Consider the following 25,857-nt stretch of genomic DNA (forward strand, 5'->3'; position numbering starts at 1 on the left):
TACCGTCTGTCTCCGTGCAGTCTGGCTTCGTGTCTGGCAGGGTACCTAGCCCGTGGCAGGCCCTCTGTAGAGTCCGCTGAGATGTGAGGACAGCGTCCTGTACGCAGACGTGGAGATGTTTGCGTACACAGATTAACAGCCGTGGAGGCCCGCGAGGGGGTAGCGACTGAGGCTTTCTCAGCACGAAGCTGCCAGGCACAGGTGCGGCAGGAGTGGGAGCCTGTGCTCAGGAAGGGTGCGAGCAGAGAGCCGGGGTCCCAGGAGCCCGAGGAGACGCCCAGATGTTGGGAGAATGGGCACCGCCAGAGGGGAGCGCACAGGAGGTGTGTGAGCAGGAAGAGCGGGGCCAGGAGAGCAGGAGAGGAGGGGGTTTTCGGGAGCACGTCAAGTCCTGCAGAAAAGCCAAGCGGCCATAAAATGGAAAGATGCTACTATTGGTTGGGCTATTGATGGATGTTCTCCTGGAACACAGACTCAAAGCAGGGGGGGCAGGATCAGGTAGAGAAGATGAAGGAAACGGAGACCGGGCTGAGACCGTGCTGCCAGGGAGTGTGGCGCTCACGGGAAGGGAGAAGAGACACACAGTTGGGGGCGGGGCGGGGGGCAGCGGCAAAGGTCTTCTTCTTCGACATTTCGTTTGTGACGGGGGAAGATGGAAGCAGACTTCGCAGGTGAACGGGGGGCAGACGGGAACTACCAGGACGGGAGGGGTGTGTGGTAACCCAGTTGGCTCCAGCCAACTGATACATGCCTCCCCGGGTCCCGAGGCCCAGCCCCCCCTAGACAGACTCCCCGAGGCTCTGCTAAAGCGTGTCCCACCCACAGGAGAATTCTGGAAGAGCGGGAGGCAAGGAGGAGGTAGGCGGGGAGCCGCGCGGCCGGCCCAGTCTTCCCTGTGGGCTGGGCAGGGTATCAGGCACAAGGGCGGGGGAACGAGGGTGTGAGGGCTGAGAATCCGTGAGAAGATGCAGCCAAGGAGCCGAGAACAGAGACACAGCTGGAAGACTGGCTCTGTATCACTAAAGACGCAACCGTGAATCTCAGGGGGTCTGCTTCTCAAAGCATCAAGATCCCTCAGTGTGGCATTCAAGGTCTGGTACATCCTGGCCCCCGTCTTTCTTTCCAGCCTCACCAACCGTCATTCTGGTCACCTCTGCCATCCCGTACTCCAGTTACGGGGGAGCGCCCGGCGTGTGCCACGGGCCCAGAATGGTCACCCCTCCCTTGTTGTTAGTTTTCCCCTCCCATTGGCTGCTCTAGGACCACCTCCTCTGTGGATCAAATCATCTACTGCTGTTGAACCACTTCTTCCTCTAGATGCCCGTGTGTGTTTTATGTTTCTACAAAGGAAGCACCAGACCTACATCACAAGTTCCAGCTGAACGTAGAACGGATGGCTTTGTGACCAGGGGCCGGAAGGAATGGTCGGGCCGCAAATAAAACTACTCAAGTCTGAACTGCTGGCTTTAGGATGTTGAGAGTTGAGAAGCCAGCCTTCCATCCAGGCAACTATGTCAAAAAGGCCTTTGAAAATGTGTATCTAGAACTTGCCAGTGAGGAAGGGACTAGTGATAAGGATCTGAGTCATGTGCACAGCAGCGGACGACTGCTTCCAATCTGGATTATAGTGACATTTCTGTAACTCCCTTCTCACACCCATGGGCTCCATTGCTTTTGGATTCTGAGCCGACTTTACTTTCCTAACTCATATCCTCCCCTCCTCAAAAAGCTACAGTGCCTTCCACAGCACAGAGTGCAGACTCGCTGGGCTGGGAATCAAGGTTGTTCACATTCAGGCATCAGCACACCTTTCCAGTCTCACCTGGTGCTGCCCCCCAACAAACCATCCCTTCCAGTCAGACTGGTATTCGTGGAGGCCACGGACAATAAGCACATCTCTGCCTCCTCACTTCTGCTGAAATCATTCCTTTCACCTGAAGGCCCTCCCTTCTTGCTGCCCATTCTTAACTCACGCCTGTTGAAAGCCCACCTCAAGTACACCTCTCCCTCCTCGGAAGACCTATAGTTTTTACCGCCTATACCATTCATGGTGCATTTTTAAAAAAAGTTTATTTATTTATTTTTGAGAGAGAGAAAGAGAGAGGCAGAGAGGGAGGAAGAATCCCAAGTAGGCTCTGTGCTGCCAATGAAGAGCCTGCTGTGGGGCTCGAACTCACAAACCATGAAATCATGACCTGAGCTGAAATCAAGAGTTGGATGCTTAACCGACTGAGTCACCCAGGCACCCCTCATTTGGCACTTTAAGATATACTGCCTGTTTCCCTTTCATCCATCAACCTATCATCCACAAGGCATAACAGAAAAACAAAGGAAAGGCAGAAGGCAAATACAAGTTCCCTGAGAGGGGCAGGAAGTACTCTTCCTACTTCTGGCTCCCATTTGGAGAATAAAGAAACTTCAAAAAGAAGATGGTTTGAGATGGGACTTATGGGACAGGGAAGATATGGACAGGTGTGTGAGGAAAACATTGCAGGGACTGGCCAAAGTAAAAAAAAAAAAAAACCAAAAAAAAACTTGGGCACCCTGGAATGTGGGGTGTGTCTCTGAATTCCCTAAATCTGCAGAGGTAAGTACACGAATAACAAAATAGGGATCTGGAACTTAACTTGGAATCTTGGAGGACTTGGGATGCTGCTGTACACGGCATGAAATTCTTTCAATTCTCCTGAGTGGTAAGATCATCAGTGACACCTTCTATCTCAGAAGCCTAATACCTGAAATTAACTGAACACTATTTTCAATGGTCATAATAAAGGATTACATTGCTTATGGAGCTAAATTCAAAAATTCAAAAACAGACCCTCATTATCCTGAAGCTGGATGGCATTGTTATAAATGTGTTTTAAAGCAAAAACTGATCAAGACTACACCTTGGGAGATCATGAAATCCTATAAAACAAAGTTTACGTTTATATTTTTAAAAATCTCCTTTAACTCAGCAAACTTAGAATTTCCTCCCAATTCCCAGTAGATGGCTTAAAAATAAGTAGACATGTAGCATTTTCTAACTTGCGTTAGCATCAACCTTATGACTGAAAATTTCATTTTTACAGCTTTTAAAAAATAAATATATAAATTCCAATCTGGATATAATTTAGGTTTACATGAGCAAATTAATGTACCATAACTAGCTTACATGGCCAGTGCATTCTAAGGACTTACTTACACAAAGTAACAGAATGCCAGTTTCGGAAATCACAACTGCCCCTTGCATTTACATAATGCCTGCACTTCCTATCCCACAAGACCGAGGTGGAAATACAATGAGAGAATATAGGTAAAGGAAAATATTGCTCTCCAGCCAAAGTCCTTTATAACGGACGCATGGCGTTAATACTCAAAATATTTTGGGCGATATAATTTAAAAGTCATGTTGGCTAATGATTCGGGGAATAATTTAACCAATCAAGTTAAGTTTCTCTTTCTTTTAAACAGAAACAGTCTCTTTTTTGTGCTCATTTTGGTTTTGCTTTTTACTAGGAAGAACTTTTAACTAAAACTTGGCTAAAATAAAACATCTGATAATAGATCTCATCTTTAAAGGATCAAACCCTCTGCTTTCTTATTTGATCAATTTCAAGCTATCTTAAAAACACCTGTACAACTCCACCTTATGTTAGTGAAGTGATCGATGAAACAGATAAAGGCGTTTACCTTTAAAAATTCCCAAAGTTCCTTTTTTGGCAGCTGAATACCATACTTCTGAACTGTGTAACTTCAAAACTCTAGATTTAGTACAGCCTTAGATACAGAAGCACAGTGTCCTAAAATGCCTTTAAAATTTACTATAATATGTCTGCTTCTTTTTCAGAAGTGGTTTTGGACGTTATCGCCTGATAAAAAGCACAGAAAATTAGTGCATGCGGTACACAGGCACTGCCATACACAGGGTGGCAGCACTGAGAACAAAACACAGGCAAACGGCAGAACACCCGAATGGCCCAGGCGGCCACACACAAGTGTGCCCGCAACCTGATTATGAAAACACTTCTGAGACTCACGGCGATTTCGGTTTTAATTAAGAAATTCCTTTTAATTCTGGCAGAGGTACCATGCATTTTAGAAAAGCTCTTATGAGTCAGGCTCTGAATGGGATCAATTGCACTTTTCTCACAACAAACCTTCTCTTCCTCTTCCTGCACTGATAAAAGGTAAACTGAGTACCATTACATTTAAGACATTGTACCCATTATACCCAGTGCTTAAGTAGAGCAGCTGTATCTCAAGCGTGTGTACACACACACACACACACACACACACACACTCTTCTGTTGTTGTGTGTGTTTCTTTCCAATTTATTTAAATTAAAAACAAAAAGTTAGTTCATCTATTTCTCCCACCCTTGCCCCACCCTCTGCCTCTGGCAACTACGAATCTGTTCCCCGTATGTATGAGGTTGGTTTTATTTATTTTAATTTCTCACATATAAGAAAGATTATGAAGAACGTGTCTTCTTCTGTCTTCACTTAGCTTAATACCCTCAAGGTTCATCCATACTGTCACAAATGGTGAGGTTTCATTTTTTTTAATGGTTGAATAATATTCCAGTGTGTGTGTGTGTGTGTGTGTGTGTGTGTGTGTGTGTGGTTCCTGTACCCTGACCATTGTAAATGGGGATGTACATATCCTTTCAAGTTAGTGTTTTCATTTTCTTTGGATAAATACCCAGAAGTGGAATTGCAGGATCATCTGGTGGTTCTATTTTTACTTTTTTGAGGAGCCTCCATACTATTTTCCATAGAGGTTGTACCAATTTACATTCGCACCAACAGTGAACAGCGTTCCCTTTTCTCCACATCCTTGCCAACACTTGTAATTTCTAGTCTTTCTGAAACAGTCACCCTAACAGGTGTGAAGTGATATTTCATCGTAGTTTCGATCTGCATTTCTGTGATAATTAGTGGTGTTGAGTATCTTTTCATGTACCTGTTGGTGATGTGCACGTCTTCACTGGAAAAATGTCCATTCAGATCCTCTGTCCATTTTTTAACTAAATTGTTTGGTTTATTTTGCAACTGGGCTGTGTAAGTTCATATATATTTTGGGCATTAGCAGATAAATGATTTTATCAGCTAAATGATTTGCAAATATTTTCTCCCATTTAGTAGGTTGTTTTTTCATTTTGTTGGTTTTCTTGGTGCGTACAAGCTTTTAAGTTTGATGTAGTTCCACTTGTTTATTTTTTTCTCTTGTTGTTCTTGCTTTTGGTGTCAGATTTTTAAAAATCATCACCAAAGACCTATGCCAAGGAGCTTATTGCCTTTTTTTTTTCCTAGAAGTTTTAAGGTTTCAGGTCTTTTTTTAAAAAAATATTTTAAAGTTTATTTATTTATTTTGAGAGAAAGAGAGCACCAGTGGGGGAAGAACAATAAAAGAGGGAGAGAGAGAGAATCCCAAGCAGGCTCCCCCTGCTGCTAGCGCAGAGCCCAATGCGGGGCTCGAACTCAGGAACCATGAGATCGTGACCTGAGCTAAAATCAAGAGCTGGACACTTAACCAACTGAGCCACCCAGATGTACTGGTTTCAGGTCTCACATTCAAGTCTTTAATCTATTTTTAGTTAATCTTCGTGTATGGTATAAGGTAGTGGTCCAGTTTCATTCTATTGTATGTGGCTGCCCAGTTTTCCCAGTACCGTTTATTGAAGAGAGTGATCTTTCCTCATTGTATTTTTGGCTCCTCTGTCATAAATTAATTGGCTATATGTGTGTGGGTTTATTTCTGGGCTCTCGATTCTGTTCCATTGATACATGCGTGTGTTTTATGCCAATACCATACTGTTGTTTTTTTTTTTCATACTGCTTTACTATAGATTTGTAATCAGGAAATTTGATGCCTCCAGCTTTGTTCTTCTCAAGACTATTTCATAGCTATCTGGTATCTTATCTTGTGGTTCCATACAAATTTTGGGATTATTTGTTCTGTTTCTGTGAGAAATGCCCTTGGAATTTTAACAGGGATTGCATTGAATATGTAGTTGCTTTGGGCAGTATGGACGTCTGACCAATATTAATTTTTCTCATCCATGAGCATGGAATATCTTTCCATTTATTTGTATCTTCCTCAATTTCTCTCGTGTTTTCTAGTTTTCAATATATAGGTCTTTCAGTTCCTTGGTTAAATTTATGCCTAGGTTTTCTTTTTGATGCAATTGCAAAAGGTGATGTTTTCTCAATTTCTTTTTGATAGTTCATTATTAGCGTATAGATACATTATAGATTTTTATATATTGAGCTTGTATCCTGAAACTTCACTGAATTTGATTATTAAATTTAATAGCTTTTTGATGGAGTTTCCATATATATAATATCACACCATCTGCAAATAGTGGGCAGTTTTATTTCTTTCTTTCCAACTTAAATGCCTGTCTTTTATTTCTTTTTCTTGCCCAATTTCTCTGGCTAAAACTTCTAATACCATGTTGCATACAAGAGGCAAGACTAGGCATCCTTGCCTTGTTCCTGATCTTAGAGGAAAAGTTTTCAGCTTTTCACCACTGAATATGATGCTAGCTGTGGGCTCGTCCTATATGGCTTTTATTATGTTGAGACACATTACTCTACACCCACTTTGTTGACAGTTTTTATCATAAATAGATGCTGCATTTTTTCAAATGCTTTTTTTTTTTTTGCATCTGCTGAGATGGTCACATGACTTTTATCCTTCATTCTTATTAATGTGGTTATCATTCTGACTGATGTGTGAATGTTGAGCCATCCTTGTATCCCTGGAATAAATCCCACTTGATCATGGTATAGGATTCTTTTAACGTATTGTTAAATTCAGTTTGCTACCATTTTGTTGGGGATTTTTATATTATGTTCAACAAGGATATTAATCTGTAATTTTTTCTTGTGGCATCCTGTTTACTTTGGGTATCAAGGTAATGCTGGCTTCATAAAATGAGTTTGGAAGAGTACCCTCCTCTTCTATTTTTGGGCACAGTTTGAGAAAGATTAGTATTAATTCTTCTTTGAATGTTTGGTAGAATTCACTAGTGAAACCATCTGGTTCTGGACTTTTGTTTCTTGAAAAATTTTTGTTAAGTGACTCAATCCCCTTACTACTGATTGGTCTGTTCAGATTTTCTATTTCATCATGAATCAGTTTGGGTAGGTTGTATGCCTCTAGGAATTTATCTGTTTTTCTCAGTCATCCAATTTGTTGCCATATAATTGTTCATGGTACTCATAATCTTTTGTATTTCTGTGTATTTCTGTATCTTCTTTTTCCACTTCTGATTTGAGTCTTCTCTTTTTTTCTTGGTGAGTCTAGCTAATGGTTTGTCAATTTTATCTTTTCAAAGAATCAGCTTAGTTTCACTGATCTTTCCTATTGTCCTTTTAGTCTCTTTCATTTACTTCTCCTCTAATAGATGTTATTTCCTTTCTCCTACTGGGTTTCATTTGTTCCCTTTTCTAGTTCCCTGAGGTGTAAAGTTAGATTGTTCATTTGAACAAGAAGATGTACCATTTGTAAACATTTATGTACCCCAAATAGAAGTACCTAAATAAATAAAGCAAATAGTAACAGACATAAAGGAAGAAATAAACTACAATACAATAGTAAGGGGCTTTACTACCTAACTTACATCAATGGATAGTTCATCCAGACAGAAAATCAATAAGGAAACATTGGCCTTAAATGACACATTAGACTAGATAGACTTAACACACACTCACAGAACATTCCATCAAAAGCAACATTCTTAAGTGCACACGGAACATTTTTCCAAGAGAGATCATATATCAGACCCCCCAAAAGTCTTAAGAAGATTAAAATCGTATCAGGCATCATCTTTTCTAACCACAATGGTATGAAATTAGAAATTAATTACATGAGGAAAACTGGAAAATTCACACAAGATTAATAAGCAACATGCTACTGAACGACCAGCAACTTGCTGGTCAAAGGTGAAATCAAAAGAGAAATAAAAGAGACAAACGAAAATGGAAACGTAACCTACCAAATGTATGGGATGCAGCAAAAGCAGTTCTAAGAGGGAAGTTCATAGCGATAAAAGCCTACCTGAAGAAACAAGAGAAGCCTAGTGCATATTTAAAAAAGATGACCCGAGCTATGATTAAAAGTGCTTCAAGATAGAAACTTCTTTTAAGAATGATATGATCTTGGGAGCAAAAATGCTGTGATTAGGTAAAGGCAGTTAAAGTTTTAAAACACTTGCCTTAATTATGTTATAATGTCCAAAAAGGGAGACTTTTCAGGAAAACATCTGTAACACTACTTAAAAAGAACTGAAATATCCCCAAGAGTCTTAAATGCTTAATGATTAAAAATTTCAAATGCAGTGGACATTCAACAGGCATAAAGTTACTTCTAACCCATTTGTCACCACTTTTCCTTCAAAAATAACTGCAATAATCAAATATTATAATTTTCTAAGTAATTGCGTGCCTGTATTTGAAAAATATATACGCATCGTGTAAAAAAACAGACGTTTATGAACTTCTACAAAGCGTCAGATTTATAGGTCTTCACTTTGTTTACAAAATTCTAGGCATATAAAAATAAATTCAGGTACAGAAACAACTTTCAATGAAAATTCCCAAATTTCAGCAGTGCATCAAGTTATCCCAATATTTAAAACCTTCGTTTTGCGTCGAATTACATCGATTCCTTGATAATCAGATTCATTTGGATTTAGGATAATATACTGTGCATGTATAACCTCTTAAAAGGTAATGTATGCAAAATTATTGCTAAGGAATATTCATCTGCCTTACACATTTCTCTTAAAAGTAAAGTAAAGCAAATTACCTTAAAAGCTGAGCCTGGTACATGTGCTTTTGCCCAGGGCACAGTTAACTCAGTTATTTGTTTGGATGACAGTAGCTCCAAGGATGCTCAAGGTTTATGAAGCAGAACAAGAAAGGCATAAACTATCACCCACTGTTGTTGGAAGAGCACCCTATCTTTGAGGCATTTTCCTTCTCAGAAACGTTTTAAACTCTTCCAAATAAGACCTAGCAGGGATCTTCTACGCCGCTTGGTATAATAAACCTACCTATTTTCTTAGATGGCTAATTCTGTTTAGAGCTGAAACCCTAAGCATCTGAATAGTGATCTGCAAATAAAATACCACTATTAGAAGCGTAACATAACCAAGGTTGAAATTTTACCCAATGAAATGACCTCAGACAATAACAAATTAGAAAAACGCATAAAACATATTTTCTCAGATTTACTCAGAAAATAAGGTTAGAAATACAAAGAAAGTGAATTCATATTTGAGGTGTAGTTTATAATAACATATACTGGTCACATGAATATTTCTTTTTAAGGTTATAATAGATCTTATTCAGCTATATAAAGAACCAACTCTCATAAGCTGCAAATTTAGAACAAATTCAATTTCAAAGTAAAGGAGCTAATTTCTCTTCTTTGGAATGGAACAGTTACAGAAATTATACTTAGGAAATACAAAAAGCTTAAGAAAGATAACATTACCCTTAAATAAAACTGTATTTTCATTTCATTGGCTAAAGTTGGTTTAAAAAAAAAAGCCCCTACTATTCTCATCCTTTTAGGGTATGGTGGATAGGGATATGGGCACTATGTAATTCCAGCTTTGAGACAATTCAAGAAAATAAAATCAAATTACTGAGAAAATGTAGCAGACTAAAATTCAACTGGTGTTATTTTTAACCTGAGTGTCTGAACTACCTTAAGTTTCCAGGTTCCGTTTCTTAAAATTCTTCTGGTCAAGAATGATTCAATCAACTTTTCACTAATATATTTTAGTGAACAAAACTGATGAAAACATTTTCTCGGCTTGCCTTTTAGCCAAAGGAGCTAAGTCCCTCATTCTCCGACTGATTTCTAGTTTAACAGTCTCCAAAAATATATCTCAAAATGAAAGGCTCTACTGCCTAACTATTGATCAAAAAGACAGAAATTAAAAAACAACAAAAAAACTGATGGCAGTCCTTTAACTGTAGCATTTCATCTGAGAATTCATAGTCCCATATTCAGAAACTTTTTAGAAGCTAGGATATCATAAGGAATCAACAGGCACATGTACAGTTTCGATATTGGCTTGAGACAATAATTCAAGTATTTGTTAACTGAAAGTCTAACACGAGTCTCTCATTCTCAAAAAAGGTAGAGTTCAAGACTGTGCAAGGACAGACCATCGTTCACAATCTGCAGGGGATTCGGTCGCCCTTTAGGAGAAGATGCCTCCTCTACCCTCAAAATACCTTCTCATGCTAAAGGGAACTTGGACATGGGAACATAACACTATAGTAAGTCTAGATTCTCCTTCAGAAAACCAATTGCTAGTTCATAAATAGGAAAGCAAAGTTTCCTTTAACTGTCAGCAGACACTCAAAAACATTCCAGAAATTAAGAACTTTGTTGAATGTCCTTATCTTTACCTTGTGAAAAGCTTTTTAAATGTTAAGTCTGTAGAAAATGATTTAAATTGCCCTAAAAAAAAGTCTACAAAGTACCTGGTTCTTAGCCTACGTTTTAAAAATCTATTTCATTAGCCTAACAGAAAGCTTTAAAGTTTCTGATGAAGAATGGAGAAAATAATTTTCAATATTTTCTAAGGTTTTTCAGAACACTTCACTTAGGTACACATTTAAAACGATCTTTTAACATTTTTTAAAAATAGCAAGAAAATCATTTTTCCTTACTTGAATTTAAAGAATTGAAAAAAAACACTACAAACTATTCTTAGAATTTAATTTAGTTTGATTCAAATCTAAGAAGACACAGAGGAAAGGCTTTGGAGGAACCTATTTTTAAAAGGTTATCATAAAGTCATCAATTTGTTTTAAAAACACTCTCTTATAGATTCCCCCAATTACCTCTCTCTTTTGGGGGGGTAAATTTATTATTTTTGCTCTGTAATTAGTTATTCTTTATTCACATAAGTCAATTTTTAAATTGACCATGATTTTTATTTTATTCTGAAATTCTCATCTACTTACTTCTTTCCCAACAATTTTGGGCATTTTAGTCCATTCTTATGTTCCTGTTATACACTTTCACTACTTAAACTCTTATTTTTAAAAGGCACCTAAAAGACTTTCTAGCACCTTTACAATTCTAGGTTTTCTGGGTTTTTAGATTAGGAAAAAAATTTCACTTAAAAAAAAAAAAACTGCAAGGAAACATTTCAAGCAAATTGCTTATCCTATTAACCTAGGACATAATTGCCTAAATTCACTGATTTTACATTTGCACACACATTTCTTAGGTAGCCATCTCCAATTCCCAACGCACACTGTGGTTAGTTTTAACGCCATGATCCTGCAGTAACTCTGTTTACAAGACATCCAGGGACTTTTAAACACTAACAATTTTAATGCACACCACCTCCCTTTTTGAAGATGAGAAATTATTTGTTTCATAAAAATGGATTTCTGGTTTCTGATAAGCATTACAAATCTAAAAAAAAAAAGCAAAAGCCTTGACACCCTAATGACCACAAACAACAATACACACACAAAACAAAAATACCAAACATACAGAAAACAAAAATGCCAAAGCACCCTCGGTGGTGCCCCACAGCCCTGTCCTTGCCCATACCACTGTGGAGAGGGGAGGCAGGGGCAGGTGTACCTACTGAGGAGAATGCACACCCTGGACAGCAGGCCAAGCGAGTTAAAAGCAAAAATCAAATTATGTCTGTGCCATAACTTCTAGGAGGCTTTTGTACTTCACATAGTTCTTGTAACATCAAACGTGAACAACTACACACCAATACTTTCATAAAATATTATGATCTAAACATTTTCATTTAATTTCTCAAATTATGCTTGAAAATGAAAGCTGCTAATGAAATAGAAAAGCTGTCCTGTTAGAAACGAAAAGTGGTAATACAGTAGATGTCAGGTTCAGGCATTTCAAAAAATTTGGGCACTGAAATAAACGCAAGAAGTAAAAATTAGTTACCTCCAAAGTGGTCTTATCGTAAAATGGAAAAGAATTCCCACACACGAATTCTAAAATCATAGTTCACTTTGCAGTTTATCAATCCAATGTACCCTGCCCTCACATTTAACTTATTTGTAAATACTTTTCCAAGGCTACCTAAACACTAACTAATTGGTTAAATATGCTGCCTGCATTAATTCCTGTTAAAATTAAAGAAATTAAAGGTCCACTTTTGTTTTTTTGCAGTGGCTGATACATATTCCAAGTATTTGATGTTTCAGAAAAGGTGCTTATCAGGTTCTTAAAACATTTAAAACATGGCTCAAGGGACAATTTATAACCCTTTTACCTTTAACATATTCACTATCTTGGATTTTGTTGTACACATTCAGTTGTTTTTTCCTTCTTCTGAAACTCTTCCCTTACTCAAATAACTAAAGAATCTACGATAGTATCAATACAAAGAGAAAAAATTTATATTTATTTCCTATACATTTGGAAACACACAAAAAAGAAAAAGTAATCCAGGCAGAGTAAGTAAACTCATTCAGTGAAACTTTTTTCTTGGGTTTGTGTGTGTGTGGATGAATGTGTGTGTAACAGGTAATTTTTTATATATTTTAATTTTCCAAAAAACAGGATTCTAAATAAAGAATATTAAAACATTCCTAGAAGGAACCAATATTTTGATTACACAGTTCAAGAGGCAAATGATTATTGAAACAAAACTTAAAAGACAGCTAGCTATAGATATATGTTTCAGATATTTGGCTTTTCAAATGTCAAAGACAGGAGCATTACATTTCATTGAGCAAACAACAATTTAATCCTCAGAAAGGAAAATTTCCAGAATACCAATCAAAATGCATACAATTGTGTTAAAAATGAGGAAAAAACTCCCACTTTCATAGGATAATAAAACACAAAGAGTATCCTTAAAACTTTTTAAACTATTTTGATAAAAGCAAATTCACTATTTAGCTGTAAGACATCTGTTTACTAAAATATTTTGGTTATAATAAATATACAGACACAGAATTTTGTCAGTATTAGCCCATATTTATAAATTATCTTCCACAGTACTAAATTCCTTATAGAATTTCAAATAGCAGAATTAGGCATATAAATTTCAAATAAGAATCTCAAACTAGGAGGTTTCTCTAATGCTAACTGAAATAAAGAGTTTGAGTATACAATATCCTTAGATTATTTCTGTAAATTTGTATAATTTAGTAGTAGCTTCAGAAAAAGTATGTTCAACAGGTAGTGTATCTAAGACATTTAAAAAGCTCAATACAACCAATTCAAATTAGATATTATGCTGTGCCCTATCCAAATAAGACTCTCTAAGGAATTACAGATTTTTATACTTTGTACACTCTCAGTGCATTTTCTAATTCAGTTAAGTAGCTAGCGGTGTAAAACCCAAACACGAAGAAAGTTTTATACCACCCTTTGTGGGAAAGGGGAAAAAAAAAAATCACAATACCAGCACTTTTATTTAGGTTGACAATTCACTAATCATAACTTGAAGTGTCCAAACAAACTGAATAACTCAATAGTCTAATGCAAGTGGCAGAAATACTGTTCCTTCACTTTTACAGAAACTGAATTTAATGATATTACTATCTAGTTTATCAAAGTGGCAAGCATTCAAGATGTAAAGGTCTCATTTATTTTAAACACATCGCCTAACCCTGACTACTTACAGTTAATGGAACTGTCTGCAGCCAAAATACAATGAAAATGTAAAATGTATTTCAAAGGTTCTATAAATATTAATGGCGTTCTGAAACCCCTGGACAGATGATTATTTTGGGGAAGGGGAAATTACTCTTTCCCATTGATAGTTTAATCACTTTCCAATCAGTTTTGATTTTACAGTGGTTCTTGGGAATAATTTTTAATGAGTTCTTAGAAAGTTATAATCGCTTCCAAAATCAGAAACCACAAGATGATGTACTCAAACACTACACCGATGTAATGCTGTTAGGGAGGTATTTACAGAAAGGTGCAGATAGGGGCTCAGCTGTGAACACACGTTAACATACAATGGGCTTCAAAACAATAATCTGTTTGTACAGTATGGAAGGAAAAAATATCCTGTATAAGAAGTCTAAAAATCCAGCTCTAATTTTAATCCACTGCTAGAACTCATAAAAAACAAAAGAAAATAGGCATTTATTTCAGAACTCCATATACCTGTGGAAAACAGAGCCCAAGTAAATTCTCTCCGAGAGTAACCTGAATCTCAAATAGAGCACAGCTGACAATGGACACATTTTAATTTTTGAAAATACTGTGAACATGTAAACCATTAGAGTCAATAGTAGTTTATGATCAGTAAACATTTCCTGGCAAAGAACACAAATAAGTTCAACTGAAAAGATGCAGACTGACAGGTCTCAGGATTTTAAAACCTTTTAATTTCAAAGTAGCAGAGTTCCAGCACATGTATAGGATGGGCTTTAAAAATGGGTCTACGTAAACTTTTCCATGGTGTTGGTGGATGTGCTTTTTTTTTCCCTTAAAGAAATGCCTACTGCTTACAGTGTAAAAGAATCTCCACCACTCTGTCTGCAGTTTTCAACCAGAAGTCCTCAATGTACCTTAAGCCAAATTGAATATTAGGTATTTTACAGCTTTTACAAAATGGCTGTAAAATCACATTATGGGCATACACAGCTCTTTGATCTTGCTGCACAGAATTCATAACTGTTCAATAATGCTATACCATTACACCACACACCTTAAACTATTTCCATTTTTCCACAAATCCTTCCAAAACCAGCTTCCAAAGCAAAGAAATGTAACATGAAAAGTTCCTGGGAGGCTTGTTACACAAAAGAACAGCTTGGATACAAACTAATCTACACAATGTCCATCTTCTGGTGAGCCTGTTTATCCCTCCTTTCCCTCCATCACTCCTAAAGGTGGCTGCACTCAAGTAGTGGAAAGAGAAGGCTCTTCCCTCACCACACCCTCCCAGCACCTCTGCTTTTGGTCCTCAGACAGTGATTCTGTGTAGGTGATGAAAATCACAAGAAAAGAGAAGCTGTCCCTTTAAAATGCCCTGCTCTGTCCCATATCCCACGTGGAACCAACATCAGCAGCACTTTCCCATTAACTTCAATGTGATGCAAGAGGCACCATCCTTTTATATACGTAAAACCAGAAAACTTCAGCTTAATATTCTTTACTAAGGATGAACAGGTGAAGCAAACGGGTCAGGAAGGGAGAAACCAAGCAACTCCCCACCCCTCCCCAAAAGGTGCTCCAGTCTTGCACTCCAGTCTCTCTGTGCAACATCACCTCTCTACCCCTCCTCTGTAGAGCCCAGATTAAAGAAAGGAGGGAGCCACTAACAAAACCTGAAACATAAATGCGACGAAAATGCAATCTAAAGCCGGGAAGGTTTATTCTTCCAATCACACGTATTAACTCTATTAAGAAAATGGCATCACTTTTTTTTTCCACCAAAAAAAACCACCCACCCCGCAAAGATCATTAAAAGAGAGTTATAAAATAGCAAATATAGTGTTTATCTTATCTCAGATCAGTCCACATTACCAATAAGTTTAGCAGTTTCTGCACTACCACCTCCCCCCTCCCTCCCCCTCCTTCTCTTGCATCGGATTTTCACGTTTTCTCATTGTCGGTTGAGTTATAAAAGGCTTTTGCCCTTCGAAAGTTTTAAAAAATAAATAAATATTAACTCCTTGGTCCCTGCAAAGTCAAAATGGACTTCAGGGGAAAGGCGGTTCATACTTTTACCTTTAGCGAGAAAAGGGGGAGCATCCCGGATTTTTAGGGATTTTTTGCGATTTTTAAAAAATTTTTATTTGGTTATATGCCTGAGTTCTCCCTCCATTTTGGTTGTTTATGATACTGACAACAAGCTGTCCCTGCTCTGTGCAGATCTCCTGCTTTCATTTAGCACCCCCTCCCCCTACCCCCCCCTCGCAGCCACACATCCAGGGCTCACACCTCCCCGCAGACCCCGCACCCCGACCCCGACTCGCCCACCTGAGGAAAGGGCAAAAACAAATTCATTTCTCCAAAAAAGAAAAACCTCTTTTGAAAAAGGGGCAAAGTTACCCCAAGTCACCCAAAGTGCCCCCCAAATATTGCCGACTGCGGGTTTCCGCCAGGCCCTTTGGGAAGCGACCTTCCCCCGGGATGTTTTGGTGGAAAATGCGGAGAGTTTACTCTCAAAACTGAATTTATATTAATTTTTCCCTTATTTTTCGGGTCTCTAATGTCTTCCGCTCTCGCTGCTGCCGCTGCCGCTGTCACAATATTCACAGCACCAGAGAGGAGGAGGAGGAGGAGGAGGAAAACTTTTCAAACTTTCCAGACCCTGAATAAAGGGTTTTTTTTTTTTCCCACCGACCTCACCTTTGGGTCTCCAGCCGCATCGCCCCCTGCCCTGTCAGAAGCGACTTCGGGAGTCCTCACACCCCCGCTTAATTATTTTATTTTATTTTTTATTATTATTTTTCTCTCTGGGGTCCTGAGCAGGGGCTGAGAGTAGCACAAACTTTTCCTCCTCCTGCCGCCGCCGCTGCTCCTCTGCCCCCTCGGCTAGTCCCATAATTTAAATAACCCTGATATTTCTCCCGCTAAACGCCTCTCCGCCGCCCCGGACCCCGGGAGAACTCACCGCGGGGCTTTAACATCCTCCCTCCGGCCCGTCCGCCGCCTTTACACCGCCCGCGGAATTTCTAATAATTTTTTTCTCATATTTCGGGCTGGACGCGGCGGGCCTGGAAATTGTTTCCTTACGCCTCTTTCCAGCAGCCATTGTAGTGTATGCGCTGCCCCTGCAGCCCAACTTGCAGCTGCCGCCGCCGCCGCCGCCGCCGCCGCCGCCGCCGACGTCGCGCCCACCGCCGCCTCCCCCGGCTAGCTCGGCCGCCACCCCCGCCTCCCGCCGGCCCGCCCCCGGTCCCCGCCCGCCGCTGTGCCCGCCCCCTGCGCGCGCTCCGCCCCGGGGCCGGCCACTAGGCGCCGCCGCCGCCAGGGACGGGCCCGCCGATTGGGCGGCGGTGCCGCCTGTCAAGCCGAAGTGTTAAGAGGCGGGCCTCGGCCCCGGGGGCGCGGCGGGGCGGGGGAAAGGGGCGGCACCGCGGGCTCCGCCCCGCCCACTCCTCCCGCCTGGGCCCTCCTCCCGCCGGCTGGGGGCGGGGCGAGACCCGCCCGCCCCCGCCCGGCAAGGCCCGGCTCGGCTGTCAGTCTGGCGGCGGCGCGCGTCGATTGGGCCGGCGGCCGCCGGGGAGCGGGGGCAGCACGTTGGGATGCGCGCTACTTAAGGTCCAGCTGCGTGAGCCATTGACGTGTTTGGAGCTGGAGACGGCCTGGGCGCTGGCGAAGCGGCGGCCCGAGGTGAGTGGTCCCCCGCCCCTCCTTCCGCGGCGGCTGCAGGGATGCAAGAAGAGAGGGGTGCACCTGGGCCGCCGCGGGGCCCGAATCCACTCCTTCGGTGTGAAGCCCCTACCACCAGGCCTTGCCTCAGCGCGGGCCCCTTCCTGTCCCTCTTTCTCCCCACGATTCGGGTTTATCCGGGCTGGGGACGAGGAAGGTGACCCTCGGCCTGCCTGGGCACCCCTAGCTCTTTCTTCACCCTGTTTCTCGGCCTTTGGGGCGTCATTGCCTACCCCCACCTCCAATTTCCTGCCTTTTCCTTTCCGCCTGCCCCACTCGGCTCCATCCAAGGTCAAAGCAAGGTGTGTTCACCTGTGCCCGTCGTCCACCGTTAAACCGACAGGCAGCATCGCGGAAGGCAGCGAGGCCGCGGACTCGCATCCAGTTTCTCCATTTGACTTCCCCGCTCCGCCCCGCTATGCCATGCTGACTTCCTGACCCTGCCTTTCTGCACCCAGCAGTGGGTTAAGGGCTTTGGGCTCTGGCATAACGTGTTTCAGCTTCCTGCTAGTTGCATCTGCGTTGTATCAGACCCACAGACCTTGCCTGGGCTCTGACCAGCATGTGGGCATGGACGTGTTCACTATCGTTCCCTTTCCCTTGCCTTTCAAAGCTAGTTGGAGAGTGGGGATGTGAACTGGATGGGAAATCAAGATATATATATATATATTTTACAGTTTGCCTTTTGGAGAGATTTTTAGAGTTATTCCTCAAATGTGCTGTGCTTTTGTGACCCCTCCCTCAAATCTTTGGTTTTCTTTCTGTCTGTCCTCTGCAAGAACTTGCTTTGTAATATTTGCTTCGTGCCTTCAGAAAGTAAGCAGATAAGCCCTCTCTAGCGGAACACTCGATCTTCCCTTTAGCCCTTTTCCTCACTGTAAATTGACATTTCCTCTTCATTTCCAGTGATACTTGAGGATTCATGCAAAGAAAGTGACATTTAGAAATCCAAACTTACTTTGACTTGTATTTAGAATCCGGAAGAGAAAGGAAATGAAATGTGAATAACTTCATGCTGCAAACCTGATTTCGTGAATATGTGATGTTACCCAGGTGTTATTTTTATCAAAGAATTCTTGATTGGTGATGATTTTAAAATGCAGTGCAAGTGCAGTTTCATGTAAGGCATGCAACCTGAATTTTGCCCCAAGCTGATCGTTGTTGAGATGACATATAAGGAGTATGAACAGCTAAGCAGAGTTCTGTATTCTCACGTCATAGGATGGATGTTAAAAAAAAAAGAAGGATGTGAGTTTATTTAGTATCGTTATCTCTTCGTAAGAAGTCAAGCCTGCAAAAGAATCATATTCAGGAGAGGAAGAAGCTTCTAGATACAATTGAACAGCATCTTGAAATTCCTTTTTACCTCAATGTTTCTGTTAGTTAAGGTATATTCATGTACTGTTTTTAAGTTTATTTTGAGAGAGAGAGAACGCGTGTGAACAGGGGAGGGGCAGAGAGAGAGGGAGAGAGAACGTCCCAAGCAGGCTTTGCACCATCAGCATGGAGGCCGGTGCGGGGCTCGGTCTCACGAACCTGTGAGATCAAGACCTGAGCCGAAATCAAGAGTCAGATGCTTAACCGACTGAGCCACCCAGGCACCCCTAAGTATATTCATGTATTGATCAATGAAAATCATAAAATGAAATAATTCCTTAGAGGATTCCTAAAATCTAAAGGATCCTGGAATAACTAAACTCTTTTCCACCCTTCTTTGTAAATCTCCTTTAGCCTGGACATCCTGGTCTCTGAACTAGGTGACTCTTGACTGCAAATGCCTCCATTTTTTAGGAACTTACGGGGTTTGATTGATTTTCCTGAGTGTCCCTTATTTCTTTCAACATGACAGATATTTTTTTGATGATGTCGTCCAGAGCCAGAAAAGTAGAAACCCTTTCATACAAAATTTCTGACCTTTGGTCAAACTGACTGATGGCGGTTCTTTGCTGGGTGGTGTTTTGTATGTCATCTTGCATTGTTGCTTGTTTCTCCTTAAATCTTTAGGTGGAAGGTGATTAAGCTAGAGCAGGATTCAAGAGCAGGTTAACTCAGCTTCTTAAACTTAGTGCAGAACATTTAAAAATCTTTGTGGGTGGCTCATCCATAGAATATCGATGTATTAAAACAAAAAGAGCCACTTTGAAATAATTAACAGTGTGTTGACTGTTGTTGGTTTTTTTTCAACATTTTCTCTTTTAGTTCCTTTCTATGACATGTCTTCGAAGATGATAGACATACCAATTTCACTTGAACTCCATTAGAGAGAGCAGTTGTCCCAGAGTATAGTTGACATGCCTATTATGGAAGTACTCTGTGACTTGATGGAGTCATCATCGGTTGGCTCTTAGGGAACTGTGATCAATCTTTAATCGATAAAGACTTGTGCAGAGCTGTATGTGTAAGGCTTGAGTCGGAAGATTAATGAACCACGGTAACGTTCTGTGACTTCCTTTAGACCAAGGGAAGTATCAGTGAAATAGAAGACGCCCCTGGAAGTAAAGCTTTAGTTTTTCTTTTTTAACTTTTCGAAATGTCAGCTGAGCCGTCACTTTGTTCTTTTGGTATGTTGGCCATCCTTGGTGCCGGTTACAGAGTACACACTCTAAGTTTAGTTAACAAATGTTTTTGCTAAAGTTGGGTTGTCTTAATGACTCCACACTCATTTTATATGCTGATCGATGTACAATAAGGAAGTAATTGTTAGAATGCACGCTGTACTCTCAGGTTTTGTTAGGACATTTCACAGCTTAACCTTCGGAAATAAAGATAAACTAACACTGAATTATAGCTGGACTGTCCTCTTGGGCATTATGATCAACTTGCAGCGGGCGAATTTAAATATGGCCCTTGTGCTGAGGCACCATGGCAGTGCAAAGGAGAAACACATCCAAATGTTTATTCTCAGAATACAGAGGCCATATGAAGTTCCTTACTCGATAATCATTATGCCAAAATTAATTTTTCAAGTACCCGTGGGTCTAATGAGATGTAGGATTTATTTTTCTCTCCTTTGCCATGTGACTCTTTTCTCCAACGTCTGTCTGCCTGCAGGAAGAAACCTGTTAGGATGCCTATGGGAGCACGGCGGCTGAGAGATCCAGACATAAACCCTTGCTTGTCGGTAAGGCGGTTTGCTTTTAATTTTCATGAGGTTAAGTTGGAAAAACAGGCTTGTTCTGCTCTCGTGGGTATCTGTTTTCTGCGGTTCTTGAATAAAGTTATTTCAATACAAAAAAGATTCCTGGCCAGCGTATCCTTATTTCACTAGGGCATTTTTAGGTGTTCATAATTTAGCTGACAAAGATTCACCTCTTCCGAGTTTACCGTTGCTTGTATAACGTGCAAGCATTCAGTTGGCACTGAAACTCCAGACAGGCATAGGTTAACACCAAGGAAGATCTTTGGTCCGGAAATGGAAAGTTGCAAACTATGTTTTTAAACTGCCACTGAAATGTATGTTTTAATAGCAATAATTTCATCATGTCCTGGAGACAGCCTGGCTGAGAATAAGGGCCTATAATAGAATTTGCCCACTTAAAGCCTAAAGATTTCCACAAAGGTTACCATATAAGCAGAACGTTTTGTTGTAATAGTAAGGTTTTATTGGCACGTATGTGGTGTGACCAGCAATACTGACTTGTGGCTTTGTTACCCTGGGATAATGCAGTCTCCTACGACTGGTGCTATTCCCTGATCCTATATACGTTTTTCAAATATACACACTCGTTAAATATTTGGCGTAGAAATTTAACTTTGCTTCGTGTATCAGATCTGTTTTCAACAGCTTTATTCAGTCTGTCTAGATAGACTGTGTTTCTTAGAGCTGTGCAGCAAATTACCTACGCCTTTAGTTAACGCTTTCCTTTCGATGACCTCTCAGAATCCTACTTTTCACTTTGAAGTTTGTTATCCAATCCACTTCCAGTTTAGACAGCTTAATTTTAATTCCCAAATGGCTGCTACTCTCCTTTGAACTCACAGCCCTGTGTTGCTCCCTTAGGTTTTGAAGTGATATCAATGATATCTATTAAAACTGCATACATAATAGTATACGTACTTGCGTAATGCAGTGAGTGATAGCCAAAAATACATCGAGATGAGTGGTGGTAATTTAAGTTGCCTTGATGTAGACCAGTTATTAGCGACTTACTTGGGATCTCGAAACCAGCTTAACATCAAACAGCCAAGTCAAAGTTGGAAAACAGGACAGCTGCGCTTGGAACTGGGAGACTGGGTTTTGACTCTATACTGCGCAGTAGTGATTTCGAGCACACTGCACCTTGCCTTAGCTTCTTTGTTAAACACTCACTGGGGTAAATGATCTCAGTCAGTGCTCCGGCTGAAGTTCCTGTGATCAGATATTCAGAAAACTGACCCAGACTATGAAAAGGAAGATGTCTGCTCTGAGCAGAATGAGCACTGGGATAGTCGGAAAGATCAGTCAGTGTTTGTTCATGACGCGTTCGTTAAAATGAACAGAAAGGAACGAGTTCATATTACCTGCTTTGGGGGGAAGGAGCCTCAGAAGTTTGGGAATTTTTTTTTTTTTTTTTTTTTTTTTTTAGCTCCCACTCCACCCCCTAAATGATGCCTATCTCGCATATTTAAGGAATCTGATGCTTCTACCAGATGTATGGATGAAAATAACTATGACAGGGAAAAGTGTTCCACTTACTTCCTGAAGTACAAAAACTGCCGGAAATTCTGGGTAAGCCGAGCTCGGTTAGCTTTGTGTTAAAACTCCTCTCTGAGGCGTGAAATTGAAGCCCAAACTTAGTCAGTACCCACAGTCTTTTCTTAGTGATGACTGGGGAAACTTAACTTTGGCTCTATCCTGTGTGCACCCTGAAGGATCCTTGAGAGCTCTTAACTGGCCACCTCCTCCTACTACTCCATCCAGGCGATAACAACGCAGTTCTGACTTAGGTGGGTCTTCCTATGCATGTAAGATCTGCAGCCCTAAAACAATAAGCTTGTTACAATTTCACTTTTCCTGGAGAGGAGCAGACTGGATAACTTGTTCTGTCGTAACACAGACTTCGGCTGCCACACTGTCCCCCGGGGTGAGCAGCCGTGGCTGGGACGATGGTGACACCCGCAGCGAGCACAGCCATAGTGAGTCGGGCACCACTGGCTCCTCCTTTGAGGAGCTGGAGCTGGAAGGCGGGGGACCCCTGGGATTGCCGAGGCTGAACCCCTAGGGACTGTCAAGTGGCCCCGGGAACCTAGTACCCCCCGAGAAGGGTGAGGAGGTAACCCTAGGCTCACACCCTCCTGCGGTGCAATCGCTAAGGAACTGAACAGACTCTCCAGCCCTCTTCTTCCTTGACCTCTCTGGCCCAGGCTGGGGCCTGGGCCTCAGGGGGAACTGACTTCCACTAACCCTGGGCTCTAGCTGAGCCTTCTTACCACACCTGTGGCTTCCAGGGCCAAAGGAGCCAGGGACTGTATTCTGCACCCAGACCCCGGGGGCTACCGCCCCTCTGACATCTTTTTTCAGAATCACATTGGAGCTTCCAGGATTTTCTTGTTTCACTGGCGGGGGGGTGGGGGGGGGGTAAGGCTTCCATTTCTGCCTTCTCCTTTCCCACCACCACCCATGGTAGTTAAGATGCCCCCCTTGTTCTTGAGACATCGGTATATGATTTCTTTTTCTCTGAGCCCTGGATCCAGCTACTTCCTTTCCCTCTTTTGAATTAACTGTTGGTTTCATTTAGCAATCCCTTAGTAGGTCCTCTTGATGGACTGGATTCCTGTGCTCTCGTACTTAAACAGTATATTCCAGCCCAGTTACTGTCAATGGATTCCTATGAGAATAATCACTTCTATTTAATTGTTAATAGCTTGAAAATATTGTCTGAAGTATGAGAATTAGTTTTTTGGTTTTTCTTTACACTTGGTTTTTAGAATTTCCCTTATGAGGACATAATAACCAATTACTGGCAAATGATTAGCATTTAATATGTGTCTGATTTTGGTTTCTTCTTCTTCTCCTTCCTTTTTTTTTTTTTTTTTAACCTACGTGCAGAATTCTGTCATGATCCAGAGAAGACAGAACGGAGTGCAGCCGTCTATGCCTACAGCAGCAGAAAGAGACGAGATCTTGGGGGCCATGGGAAAGATGCCCTACTGACTGTTTCCATTAAAATTGTTTATTTAACTTAGAAGCAGATGAATATTTTTAATAAACGGTGACTGTGACCTTTGAACACCTTTCGGGCCTTACGCAGACAGATCTCCAACTCTACAAGGGGAGACAAAGTTAAGTTAGCCCCGTGTCCTCTGTGTTTGCGCTCAGTGCCATGATGGTGGTCCGCCGCAGCTGGCTGTGCCATGCCGTGGAGTTCGTGTTACTTCCTGAAGGTAAGGGAGCATTAGGAAAGGTGACATGAGGAGTCCCACTTTTCTGTGGGTAACGGGCGCAGAGGACAAGGAAAGACTTCGCGGCAGCGCAAGGAAGGTGGTGTTTCCAAGGATGGGAAATGACGTGCGCGGCAACGCGATGGGAGGAAAGCTCGAGCTGGGTCTGGAGAGTGGTCTGTAGACTGTACCACCAAGAGTACGAGGTGGCGGTGGAGAGGCGGACAGAAGCCGGGGAAGGTGAGTTCAGGGTGTCTGGGTGGCGGGCCTCAAATCTCGGGCTCGGTGCAAAGCAAGACCCCGACCCTCGCTTCACTCCCTTACCTCTGTTTAAATAAGGTTGGTATGTTGACTGGGCGGGGAAGCAGGGGTGCGGGGGGGTTGTCTTAGACAAACGGCAGGCCCAAGAACTGGTTTTCTTTTCTTTCCGTAAGGGGAGGCTTCAAGGATTCCGTGACTGAAATCCATACATATTGGATAACCTTCTGAAGGGATAGTATTCTTTTTTTCTTTTTTTTTTATTTATTTTTGGGACAGAGAGAGACAAAGCATGAACGGGGCAGGGGCAGAGAGAGAGGGAGACACAGAATCGGAAACAGGCTCCAGGCTCCGAGCCATCAGCCCAGAGCCTGACGCGGGGCTCGAACTCACGGACCGCGAGATCGTGACCTGGCTGAAGTCGGACGCTTAACCGACTGCGCCACCCAGGCGCCCCTGAAGGGATAGTATTCTTGAAGCGCAGTCATGGGAAAAAGGTGATTCTCTTCGAAGTAGGATTTCTCTTTGCAGGAAGAGATGGGTAGGAAGGATACAAGGGTTCATAGGTGAACGCGCTGGGATGAGACTACAGCCCCACTCCGTTTTCTGCCGTAAACACAACAGCATTCAGTATGGTGATGGGGGCAAGTCGTGTGGCAACTCTCATACCCACCAGCTACTTAAATCCAGTTTGTTTCATTTACAGAACAGTTTTATAACATATTATTTAATAATATTTAATGTATACAAAAAAAATCAATGAAAACAGCTTGTGTCCCTTCTCTTTATCTGGTGCTGGGTCAAGAGTATTATTTTAAAGGCTGCTGACCATAAACTATCCGTCTCGTTGGTCTTTGTCCAAAACCCAGGTCAGATGTTTTTAAGCCATCTGACCCTGATTGTTAAATGTGATTCTGTTTGAATAAAAGATGGACTGTTTGAGAAATCCCTTGATTTGTATTGATTGCTCTAAAAATGATGGGTTGAAAAAGGACCTGACAAGACATTCATACATACTTGTGTGATCAGCATTTCAGTATTTTAGGCATGCTGTTTTAAGGGCTTGGAATGTTAATGTCCCCTCTTTAAATGTACATACCAACATCAACATTCATCCGGGAGCTGTTTGTCCCGGCCTCACTCTTTTTCTTTTCGTTTCTTCTTTAAATAGCAACTTTGTTGAGATACAGTTCATACACCGCAGAAGTCATCTGTTTAAAGTGGAACTCTGATGGTTTTCAGTCATCACAATTGGTAGTAAATCACTTCACCCCGGAAAGAACACATTCTTCATTTCCTCCTCACACTTCCCTTTCTCCCCACCTTTCTGACACTTAGGCAACTGCCTTCTGCCTCTAGAATTGCCTGTTCTGATCATTTATATAAATGGAGCCCTGCCATGTGTGGTCTTTTGCGACTGGCCTCTTTCCCTTAGCCCAATGTCTTCAAGGCTCCTTCATGCAGCACGTATCAGCACCTCATTCCTTTTTATTGCTGGATAACATTCCATGGTATGGATGTACCACGTTTTTTGTGATCCATTCATCAGTTGATGGGTATTTGGGTTGTCTCCGTTTGGGGGCTATGATGAGTCCTGCTGTTTGTTGAACAGTGGGGTACAAGTCTTGGTGTGGGCATTCATTTCTTTTTGAATGTACACCTACCTTGGAGGTGAATGGCTATGTCGTACGGTAACTGTGTTTAACCCTCTGAAGAACTGACCAACTATCTTCCAAAGTGGTAGCACCATTTTACAATGTATGAGAGTTCCAGTTTCTCCACATCCTTGTTAACACTTATTATCCGCCCTTGGTTACAGTCATCCTAGCGCGTGCGAGCTGGTATCAGAGTGTGGTTTGGGTTTGCATCTCCCCGAAGGCTAGTGAT

General features: G+C 41.6%; 2 protein-coding genes across 6 annotated transcripts in view; one reads left to right on the plus strand and one right to left on the minus strand.

The window, feature by feature from the left end:
* The window catches only part of PLAG1 (PLAG1 zinc finger), a 50,684-nt gene extending 33,882 nt beyond the window's left edge, over window positions 1-16,802 (minus strand). For all 4 annotated transcript variants that reach the window (XM_058699623.1, XM_058699619.1, XM_058699620.1 and 1 more), the window contains exon 1: window positions 16,592-16,802. The gene's annotated coding sequence lies outside the window, so the exon portion shown is untranslated. The remainder of the gene's footprint in view (window positions 1-16,591) is intronic.
* A 356-nt stretch (window positions 16,803-17,158) lies between these two features.
* On the plus strand, window positions 17,159-23,561 carry CHCHD7 (coiled-coil-helix-coiled-coil-helix domain containing 7). 2 transcript variants are annotated; one of them, XM_058699626.1, is made up of 4 exons: window positions 17,159-17,313; window positions 20,404-20,473; window positions 21,918-22,060; window positions 23,381-23,561. In XM_058699626.1, the coding sequence occupies exons 2-3, from the start codon at window positions 20,420-20,422 to the stop codon at window positions 22,032-22,034; spliced, it is 171 nt and encodes a 56-aa protein (XP_058555609.1). In that variant the 5' UTR covers window positions 17,159-17,313; window positions 20,404-20,419; the 3' UTR covers window positions 22,035-22,060; window positions 23,381-23,561. The 2 variants fall into 2 exon arrangements, with proteins under 2 accessions (XP_058555609.1, XP_058555608.1); XM_058699625.1 differs by having other exon boundaries at window positions 17,168-17,313; window positions 21,962-22,060.
* Window positions 23,562-25,857: the final 2,296 nt, after the last annotated feature.

Source organism: Neofelis nebulosa, chromosome 14 (genome assembly GCF_028018385.1).
Source record: "Neofelis nebulosa isolate mNeoNeb1 chromosome 14, mNeoNeb1.pri, whole genome shotgun sequence".
Lineage (NCBI taxonomy): Eukaryota > Metazoa > Chordata > Mammalia > Carnivora > Felidae > Neofelis > Neofelis nebulosa.